General features: G+C 47.9%; 1 protein-coding gene across 1 annotated transcript in view; it reads right to left on the bottom strand.

The window, feature by feature from the left end:
• LOC104496333 (structural maintenance of chromosomes flexible hinge domain-containing protein 1-like) overlaps positions 1–10,874 on the bottom strand; it is a gene marked incomplete at its 3' end in the record, with an annotated part of 17,959 nt that overhangs the window by 583 nt on the left and 6,502 nt on the right. Inside the window, exons 7-18 of the mRNA XM_010139428.1 lie at positions 10,675–10,841; positions 9,107–9,200; positions 8,640–8,850; positions 8,090–8,210; positions 7,808–7,991; positions 7,141–7,338; positions 6,899–7,012; positions 6,347–6,453; positions 5,991–6,073; positions 5,726–5,839; positions 4,470–4,547; positions 4,267–4,386 (exon numbers count right to left, since the gene is read on the bottom strand). Of these exons, the coding sequence (XP_010137730.1) occupies positions 4,267–4,386; positions 4,470–4,547; positions 5,726–5,839; positions 5,991–6,073; positions 6,347–6,453; positions 6,899–7,012; positions 7,141–7,338; positions 7,808–7,991; positions 8,090–8,210; positions 8,640–8,850; positions 9,107–9,200; positions 10,675–10,841 (1,591 nt within the window). The remainder of the gene's footprint in view (positions 1–4,266; positions 4,387–4,469; positions 4,548–5,725; positions 5,840–5,990; positions 6,074–6,346; positions 6,454–6,898; positions 7,013–7,140; positions 7,339–7,807; positions 7,992–8,089; positions 8,211–8,639; positions 8,851–9,106; positions 9,201–10,674; positions 10,842–10,874) is intronic.

The raw sequence follows: 10,874 nt of genomic DNA, 5'->3' as shown, positions 1-10,874 counted from the left end.
AGAGGAGCCGTGCGGGCGCGTGGCTGTTCCTAACGCAGGCTGCAGGAAGAGCAGGGCTCCCTGCCTCGGCAGGAGCAGGCTGTTCAGAACACTGCTGCCACCAAACCACGGCCGAGGGACCAACCCTCTTTTCTCAGCTGACACGAACATAAACCCGGCAGAGGAAAGCTAAGAGCAGTGCTGTGAGACACCCCACAGGACAGCCCCAGCTTCCAGAGCACTGACAACAGCATCACGGCACCTGGAAGGGGACGGCTTCCTCGGGGACAGCTTCGCCTCCACGTCCAATTGCTTTAACGCTGCTGCAGTAAAACCATTCGTGCCACAGAACATTTTTGTTCTACACCCTCGCAAACCCGAGCGGTGATGAGGGTGTGTGGAGCACTGGGAGCGCACCCTTGGTGTGCCAGGCTGCTGGTGGCCAGGCACCGCACACCAGGACAACCCTGCGTTCCGGTTAATGGCCAGTTCCACCCCCAGTGTCACTGCCAGGGAGCTGCTTTTGTACAGAGATGTGAGACCCACGGCGGGAGGGAAAACGCCTCCTTGTACTGGCCAAAACGACTGAGCGGCCGCAGGACGACCTCAGCCGTACAGCGCTTCCAGAGTGATGTACGAGCGAACGGCAGAACTGTACAACGATGCGACAGAGCAGCAGCGAAAGAACTTCTGTGCTGCCAGAGCGAGGAACTGTCACAAGAACGTGTCTGAACTACAACCAGGACACCTACAGCCTGCCTTCCAGAGGTCCGTTTTAACCGCACCTGTGACAACTTCTGAGCTCACCCAGAAGACCTGCGAGCACTGAGCTCCAGCCTCTGCCAGGGGAATAAAACAGCCGGCTGCTCAGACGGAAGAGGCTGTGGATTTCTCTTCAGATGCCAATCGTTCTGGATTTTTAGAAGCTATACACATAAGAGGTCGCATAAATGTCAAGATTCTGGAATACCAAGAGTGAGGATTTATGGCTGCCTCTGAGGCAACACAAACCACTGCAAAACCAGAGACGCTTAATTCATCCTTTTCAAGACTGAAGATATTAAAAATGTAAATAATCTTCTGACTAGATAAAGCCACAGCGACAGCCACCAGAAGCTGCTTTCGGTATCCCTTGTGTTCCAACGACGCGGTCACTGGATTTTTGGGCAGTATACTCCTCTCCGAGAAGGCTGGCTCGTTCTAGCCGTGGCCGAAGGCCTCTCCGACCGACGGCTGCCGTGCTGGGGAGGCCACAGCATAGATGGAAAAGGATTTTCAAAGTACAGGATGCAATTTGGCAACTTTTCAGATGCTCTTTTTGATAGAGACATGAAGGAGCAGACAAGGTTCATTTATGTATTCATTCACAGAGAGAGATCGTCTTTCCTTTTCTTGGAACTTCACAGAAGGATCTCGAGACTTCAATGCCAGGTTTCAGACCTAAGTTTAAATAATTATCCTTTTCAAGTAACGCCAAACATTCTGTATCATCATACAATACCTCCTTCTGTTCTGCCAATAACGCTTCTGAGGAAGCTTTCAGAAGAATATGCACAAAGAACTCTTTTCTGCTTAAAGGGTTTCCACCCAAAGCCTCTCATTTTGTGGAAAAAATAGGAGGCTACCAAAAGCATCTACGTTTTCCTGATCTTCTGGAAACAGATGTCAGCTCTACCTCCCACAGCTGTGATGAAAATACCCATTTTAATATCAAATGCAAAGAAGTCGTAGTTCTTGTCTTCTCCCCTCCCTGCCCCTCTTGCAGATAAAGCTCACAGAGTGCCTGAGGCTGCAAGCGTTCTCTGGAGGTCACCTTATCCACAGCCCTGGCTCAAGCAGGGCACCGAGAGCTGGCTGCCCAGGACAGTGTCCAGACAGCTTTTGAATATCTCGGAGAATGAAGACTCCCAAAGCTCTCTGGGCAGCCTGTGCCAGCGCCCCGTCACCCTCACAGTGAAAGTGCCTCCTGATGTTCAGAGGGAACTTCCTGTGTTCCAGTTTGTGCTCATGGTCCTGTCACTGGGCACCACTGGGAAGAGCCTGGCTCCATCTGCTTTACCCTCTCCCTCCAGGTATTTATATATATTGATAAGACCCCCATGAATCTTCTCTTCTCCAGGAGGAGCAGCCCCAGCTCTCTCAGCCTTTCTTCATACGAGAGATCCTCCAGTCCCTTCACCATCTTCACGACCCTTTGCTGGACTCTCTCCAGTATGTCCAGGTCTCTGTGCTGTGATGTAATGTGCCCAGAACTGGACACAGTACTCTGGTTGTGGCCTCACCAGTGCTGGGTAGAGGAAGGATCACCTCCCTGGACCTGCTGGCAACACCCCTCCTAATGCAGCCTAGGATGCTGCTGCTCTCCCTTGCGGCACGGGCACGCCGCTGGCTCACGCTCACGCTGATGTCCACCAGGACCCCCAGGTCCTTCACAGCAAAGCTTCCCAGTCCGCTGGGTGCCAGACTGTACCGGTGCATGGGGTTGTTCTTGTCCCGGTACAGGGCTGCCCACTTCCTCTTGTTGAGGTTCCTGTCAGCCCATTTCTCCAGCCTGTTGAGGTCCCTCTGGACAGCAGCACAACTCTCTGCTCTATCAGCCACCCTTCCCAGTTCTGTGCTACCAGCAAAGTCACTGAAGGTGCACTCTGCCCCACCACCCAGATCACTAAAAGAGACTTTAAACAGGATCAGACCCAGTGTTGCCCCTAGCGACCCCCGGGGTAACTGGTAGTCACTGGCCTCCTACTAGACTTCATGCCACTGATCACCGTGCTGTGGGCTCAGCTGTTCAGCCCGCTGTCACCCAGCCCATACTCCATCACCTTCTCTGGGAGGACCTTACACACACGCCAGTGCTGGAGCTGAGCCCATTTCAGCCCTACTTTGCTGACTTTGCAATTCTTCCGTCACATCACTCCAGGCCCTTTGCTTATCACCCGTGTCTGTCACTCCGTCCAGGGCTGCTGGTAGCTCTCTTCCTCCTGTCAATTCTGGTTTGTCTTCACCACTTCAGAAAAAGGCCAAGTCACAGCACGGCAAAAGGTCTGAACAAAACCGGGAGGCTGGAGACGGAGAGCCAGAGACCGAGAGATCTTGTTTTTAATGAGGCCACAAATTCCTGGATCAGTCTATTCAAGCGTGCTTACACAAAGGGCGAGTCTTGGTGAGGAGATGGAACACAGGATGCAAACGCATGTATTTTTGCAAGTACCTACCTACAGATTTTCTCTAAGATGAATTATGATGTGCAGAATTGAAAGTACAGATTCTTTCTCACAATCCTAGGAAATCTCGTTTACAGATAACAATTACTCCCTTGTAATTTAAAAGCAAACTGTGTGTCATATTTCTGGAAAAGAGCGACTTCGAAATCGTCGACAGCTTTACCCTTCTGCATAAACACACGCCCTGGAAACACATTTCTCCCGGAAATGAAATCTTTTCAACAGAAGGAAGTACAACTTCATCTGGGAAAAACTAACCAGCCACTACAGCCCAATGCACACAAGTACATGAGGAAATAAAATCAACATCTTAGAGGAGGAGAGAGACAGGACGAGCGAGGCTGTACCAGAAACATGAGAAAACTGTACTCTGTGTTATCTTCTGGTCTTCAGCAGCGTCACTAGAACCAAATCCACCCCTTTTCTTGGGAAGATACGACCAGTCGCACACTGGTTGAGGCCACACACACAGCGGAGAGCATGGCAAGAGAGCATCACCAGACGGTGAGAACAGCTCTGCTTCCATTCGGGACTGCCAGGAAGTACTTCACGACGGTCACTCCCGACGCACACACCCAGTATCACCAGTGAGGGTTTAGTTTTGCATAGGGTTCTTCTTTTAATTGAAAAAAAGGATTCAGTCTCCACATGTGTATTTTAAACGCATACCCTGGTTCTGAATGAGGTTCTCTCCGTGGTCTCTGCAGCAAGGCTGGCCTAACGAATACCACTGCTGTGAGAGAATGTTCACGCCAGCGCCAGGAGGAGAATGGGCGATTCTAACCGAGTCACTGGGGAAGTTCACATCAGGGAAAAGCTCTTGACTCCATTAACACTTTTACTTCTCCGCAAATCTGACTGTACAGCAGAGCCAGCGCCATACAGGGAAGAGCAAAACCTCTTAGATATATTCTTTTTTCCTGCAAATATTTCACATTTGACGTGCAAATGCTACTGTTCAGTGTTAAAAATTACCTCTCGACTAAAACACGAATAATTGTGATATACAATGAAACAAATAAAACCACTAAGAGAAGAAAGTTGGCACGACTAGAATTCTTACCTACAATAGTAAATTTAAATGTTTTGGATGGCAGAGGCCTTCCTGCATAAGTGTCTGCATTGCTTTCGTTCAGTACCACCTGCAGCTTCAAGGTGTAATTCCCAAGTTTCTGAAGATTTTCTGAAGTGAAGTACAAATACAATTAGAAAGCGAAAAAAGGTAAAGTTACAAATAAACTGAAAACATGGCACGTGTGAACTTACCCATTTTTTTAAACCAGTAGGGCCATTTGCCTCCATGCTGGCTGATATGGGAAATTATTTCTTTATTCCCAGTAGGTGCTGAAAAACACACCATCAGCTATGTTAGATTTCAACCACCATTCGTCAGTTTTTCAGGTATTCCTGTCTCTCATTGTTAAGTATCCTATCACTTCTAAATCTAATAAACACAAATCCACCTTCGCAGTTAATCACGCTGATTAACCACACCTATGGAAATGATTTCCCTACCCCATGCCACTCCGTTAAAACTCGCCAGCCTCAGGCACGCTGAGCCCACGCAGCAGGGCGGCGAAGCTGCACGTCACCAGCTCCTGGCGAGCTGCTCCCCGCCCAGGCAGAGCACTGGCAGGCTGCGCGCTCCACCCTGGCAGCTGGTCACTGGACGGGGGGCTGACACAGGATGTGAGCGATGGTGAAGCGCGCGGCTGACTGCACGGCGCAGTCCCCCGGCCACCAGTGCCAGCAAAATACCTCGTGCAGCCTCACAACACCTACGCTGAACCAAGCCAAGAGACTTCCAGTGGTTCCCCTCAACATCCATCTATTACCACCGTAAGCTCAGTGCTCCAGAGAAGTATTTTTACAGCCTGTATCAGATAAAGGAGCTGGACTTTCCACGGAAAGAAGCAAGGCAAACAAGATCTTAAGGTTCTATATATTTCAGATATATGTTGTTCAGTTTCTTTAAATTTGAAATATATTTGACATGTGCAGGATTGGAGTTGTCAGAGAATTCGGTACCCCGGCTCTGTGTTCAACACACAACTGAGTAATTTCAGCTGCCTCAGAGGGAACACGATTCTTCAACAAACGCAATGTAAGAACATCCAGTGAAGCACTGTAAAAGGGAAATCACAAAACAGCAACTCACGAGAGACTTGATGTTCTGAAGTGACTTTACGTTAGATACTGAACCAGCCTGGTCCCTCTGTTCGTGCAGTGTATTGCTACATTCATTACAGCACCGTCGCCCCATTTAACCCTGTCCTCACGCAGCGCAGCCAGCCTGGAACCCACGGGCCCTCCTCACTCGTGCCACAGGACGCACCCGTTACAGGGCGCTACGACACGGAACGTTCGGCACTGAAGCAACGGTCATTGCACGAAAGCTGTGGAGCACCGCCCGCCCCGACGGGACGTGGCCCTTCCCCTGAAAGCTCTCCCCTCTATTACCCTCTAACAGGTACTGCACCTACACACACAGACACACACCTCAAACACACGCCAGTACTTACAATGTAAAATAACCTTGAGTTCCACGAGGAGTTTCTTTGAACCGCCGTGGCTCGTACCCGGAAGTTTTTGCATTGCTTCTCCTTTTTTATTCAGAATTTCTATTCTTAACGCTCCTGTATTTCCAAGGAAAAATGATGGAAATTACAATACGTTGTGGTTGAGAAGTGGTTGGAGTTTCCCGTGTGCTTGTCTTTTTAACAGGATTGTGTAATGTAATTTTAAATTGACATTTTACTTTTCCATATTTGGAAGAAAAAGCTGTACCTATTGGTGTACCAGCAAATCGTGTTTCATTCGGTAATAACTCGTCTCCTTCGGGCCACGTGACTGATAATCTGTCAGGAAGTCTAGGGAAAAAGAAAGAACGAGCAGTTTCTCTGTGATTTAAAAACCAGGGAAATTTATCGTTAGTTCAACAGACCCAAAGCTACTGCTTGGGAGGAACCTGCCCTGCCCAGAGCTATTTCTTCTTGGTCTAGAGGTTCAGGATTTTTCTTTCCACTGAACCAGCTGCCTGCTTTCCCATTTGGGAATCAAACTGCACTTCTTCTTGTTCCTGAGGAAACACTCACGCTGCTATTAGGAGCTCCACAAGCGAACACTCCCAGCTCGGAGCTTACCTTGCCATTTCATCCTCTATGTATTTTCTAACGGCTTTTTCAGACACCGTTCTGTCCAGTTTGGAGATGGGAATAGTCTTCATTTCGCCATACAACGCCTGAGGCTCCTGAAATCAATTGACTGCCGTTACGAACAGCCGGGTTGTAACACGTCCAAGGAGAACCTCCTCTCTACGAGGGGACTAGGCAAGCAGCCATGGCGCATCACGCCCACAAGCCCTGCCTGGTGACTCCCCGGGACCCTGCTCTATCATCTGCTGAAATCACAAGGGTGAGCAGGGACGCACCGCACGCGACTGACACCAACTGTGACTCTAGTCATGTGCAAATGTCAATGAAATCATTATTCACGATCAGTGATCTGATTTAATATGTTTACATTAAAACTCACGTAACTAAGCAGTTCGATTATTTCTAAATATTATTGCTGAATCCCTCCAAAATATCATCATTTTCAACAGCCACTTAAAAGTCGTTTAAATAAGCCTTATCCAGGATTACGTTTAAAGACTCCACAGGCACAAGAGATTTAGATTTTTAGATTTGCCTTACCAAAGAAATTTGAACCTCTCCTCCAGTGGCAAATATATCCCCATCGTGGTCTCCATACAAAAAAAATTTCTCAATACTTCCATAGAATATTGGAAGAGTCTTGACTGTTTTCACCTGAAAAGAGAAGAAAACAATTAAAGCCAACACATGGCTTCTCCATCCAACACGTGGTATTTGCCTCTTGCAGGGTTCACACGCTCCATCACAAACCAACCCCCAGCGCCAGTGAGGAACCATCATACCAGCTGCCCCGTTTTGAACGTCCTCCCGTCCCACTCTATGGCAGAGTACATGGTCCACGGGCTCTGCATTCGCTTGGATGGTAAATCACTGCGTGCGGTTACGCCTTTATACACCGTGAATTTTATCTGCTTGTCATATTTTTCATGACAGTCTTTGAGCCACAAGGCGAATTCCCTGTCAATTTTCATCCGCTGCTCCTGTAAAGAGATCACAAAAGAAATACGTATGATTGACCTCTCACCAAATTTAAGTCTGACCGCTTCAGGTATAAACAATTACAACAGTACGGTAATACCGTACTCAAAAAAAAAAAAAAGGATTGTTCAGCTTGGAAACGCTGCGAAGTCCTAGAAAAGCTACACTTGGAGCCAGAGAAAGTCTTTCCCCCAGCACCCGCATTCCCACATGTAACAATGAGATAAAGGGGTTTTTTTAAGGAAATAAAAAGACTAAACGTTATTTTTTCAGATTTAGAGTCAGCTTTACTCCTCACTGAGCTGGAGAGAACTGTCTGCTACAAGGTCCTGCAGAAGTGCTCGAGGTGGAAGTTCTTCAGCAAGGGGCAACACCCAGGGGCAGGAACAAAGGCCCAGCGAGCGGAGGTTTCTCCAGCATCCACCCATCGAACCGGCCGAGCAGAGACCCCGAGCAGTGACCAGCCCGCACCTGCCCGTTGAAGATCCGCGTGAACAGGGTATTCTTGTCTTTTAGCTTCATCTCCAGATCCATGAAAGTGAGTTTGTTGGTGCTGACCTGGAACTTGTCGTTGGTGAATAAGGCACCTGAGATTCTGTTGTAGCACTCGATGGGTGCCAGCCCTCTCTTCTTCGGTGGGGCACACCAGTCGAAACTGCGGCACGAGGAGAGAGACGTTAGAACCCTTCTCTGCAGGGAGGTTCACATCACAGCACAGGCTGCTTTACGCGGTAGAAGCAAAGCACCACTTACTCTTCCACCGTTGTGTATGGGATTAACCTCCCGTTCCAAAAACATTCAAAAATGGGCCTTTTTCCTCTGGCACCCTTTTCTACTATAAAGCAGTCCTCATCCTCCTCCTCCTCGTTTAATCCTTGATGAAAAAGAAGACAGCCTCCATGAACACACCTCCTCAACCAGGGCAGCGTAAATTAAGGATTATCGACACTTATTCAGACAGGCACAGCAGCGGTGACATCGAGCCAGGGAAATGTAGTATTAGGATTATTATTTTCTGTTTAAGAAATGCCAAGCAGGAAGACAAAGGACAGCCAAGGAAAAATTTTGAGCATGGATTGAATGATATTAGCAGATCTAGCAAATACCGCCTATTTCAAATTTGAATAAATATTATCTACCATCATTATCTGTTCATTCGAAAGGGTGTGAGCTGCTCTGCCCTGCCACGACCCACGCCAGGTCCCTACACACGCTTCAGCTCCAATTGTTGTACTGCTATTGCACTGAAACACTGAGAGCAGGGTGACTGTACCGGGAGCGATGGGCAGCAAAGACCACTCACTTGATGGGAAACATGGATCATCGGGGTATGTCTCTTTATCGTACAGGAAGGGATGGTACCGGATGATGCCTTCCACTACACCCTCTCCCTCGGCATGGGCCTTAAACTCAAAGCTGTCTGCTGCAGTGTTGATATACAACGTCTGCATGTCATCTTTGATCTCCCGAAGATTGACAATCTTTGGTACTTTCCCTTTTTCGAACATTGAAATCTGGAAAAACCCAAAACAAGTCGGTTCTCCTTAGACCAAAAAACCTGCAGTAATTAGTAATTGTGATATTTATCTTAACTGTTAGCAAAATTAATTAGCTGCTGTGATGCAAAGACCGTTACTGTCACAAAACTAAATTACAGTTGTATCTCAACACACCGCTGCAGTTCAAAACGCACGGTCAAAGAGAACAGGCCCGGTACAAAACACGCTCCATCGAAGGAGGATTCGAACTGGTAAGGACAAGACCTCTCACCTGGATGTCGATGTTGTTGAAAGGACTTATGTCTTTTGTTACAGCGTTGGTTTCGTTTCCTTTTGGTCCGTGGATGTAGTAGTGATAGATGTGTCTGAAGTACAATTCAAATGAAAAATAAATCTCAGAAAGAGAATTTAAATATTGCACATTGTGATTTTCGAAAATCTAAATCACCTTCTATTTTCATTAAACTGTAACTGGTTCACCGCACTGTCACACACCAACTCCGTGACAACACGTACACCGGGTACAGAAGATTTCCTAAAGGGAGCGAGTGGCTCCTTTTCATCCCTTTCAGCTCTCGTCTCCTTCAAGCACCATCCTATCAGGATCAGTTTTTGATGGAATGATTAGAAACATCAGAATTTGGAAAATAACACGTTAAGAAAAAAAATGTGATTGTGACATGGGTACAGATCCTTTATATCAAAGTGCAAACTAATAAAACTCCTGTGATTTGTTCTGCACTCTGGAGAGTAAAAAGAACCAGAGCCAAAAAGTTTTCCACACTGTTCCTGGTGCCAGTTTTGTGGTTATCCAACAGTGACATCTAACGAACAGCACCATCCGTCAGTCATTTGGGAACAAGGACAGACACCCCGTCTGCACACAGGCAGCGGCAGTGCTGGATGGAGCTGCGCATTAGAAATGCTTTTTCCATTTGTAAACATTATTTTCTAATGGCACTTGTGCTCGTTTAAAAAACTCCCAAAACTCCACGTGGTCAGCTGGATGAGTTATTTTTACAGAGATGGGAAGTTTGAGACAACCGAGGAAATGGCTCCATCTCCTCCAGCTTTTCAGCAAGCCAGCTAATCCTTCCCGCTGCGAAGCCCGAGCCCCGGAACCGCAGGGCGCTGGTTTGCAGCACAGCGAGATCACAGCCCTCAGCGGGACTGGGCGTGTGGAGGAGGTGACATGCCCCCGCCAGTGTTCCTAACCGCTTTGCTGCTGGCACCCCCTGCACGGAATGCGCCCCAAGGAGAAATGCCGGTTGCCAGACGGGAGCTCCGCCAGCCCCGCTGCTCAGGACTTCAGAGCTGACCGCGGTGCCCGGAGCTTCGTGTTCTGCCTGCGCCTCCCTCAGAGCCCGCTGTAGCTCTGAGCGGACAGTGTCAGACTGTCCCTTCACGGGGATGAAGCAGCAGCTTGTTTGTTTGTTTGAAGTAAAAAAACCAAACCAAAACCTAAACACAAAGCTGGAAGTCAGGAGCACAGCTGAGAGAGCAGGAACGGACCAAGCTGTTCACAGATCTCCAACTATGACATCAGTAACTGCGAAACCCAGCAGATCATCCGTGACTCGTTTGGATAAGTGTGTTTCAATGATCAAGTCACACTGAAACTGTTTGTAAACACCTCTGGGTGCACGGGGCCCCGCTCGGCTGTGCTTGTTCTGGTAAAACTACTTAGCTAGGACAACTAATTGCAGCACCATCAAAATACGCATCTACAGCCTTTCCAGGAGCAAAGCCAATGGCAGGCACAAGGAGGAAGAAATGCCCAATTGTCTGACTTTGCCAGTGGTCCCCTTTCTGCTCAAACCTTGTAAGTCACAAACTTACGCCAGCTGCCTTGTCCACAGATGGAAGTAGTTTTTCAAGTACTGCATGTGGTCTGGTTGAACACCTGTAATGACAACTGCTGTGAAACTCTCTTTATTCCTCTCTTCTAATATTAGATTATGAAGAAATCTTTCATCATCACTTGTGATGTGAGTAGAGTCAGATGGCTACAAAAAGAGTAAAATAATAAGAGCAGGAAT

Source organism: Buceros rhinoceros, unplaced genomic scaffold (assembly GCF_000710305.1).
Source record: "Buceros rhinoceros silvestris isolate BGI_N320 unplaced genomic scaffold, ASM71030v1 scaffold20237, whole genome shotgun sequence".
NCBI classification, from domain to species: domain Eukaryota; kingdom Metazoa; phylum Chordata; class Aves; order Bucerotiformes; family Bucerotidae; genus Buceros; species Buceros rhinoceros.
Note: the sequence above shows the minus strand (reverse complement) of the source record. Positions and strands in the feature narration are given on the sequence as shown.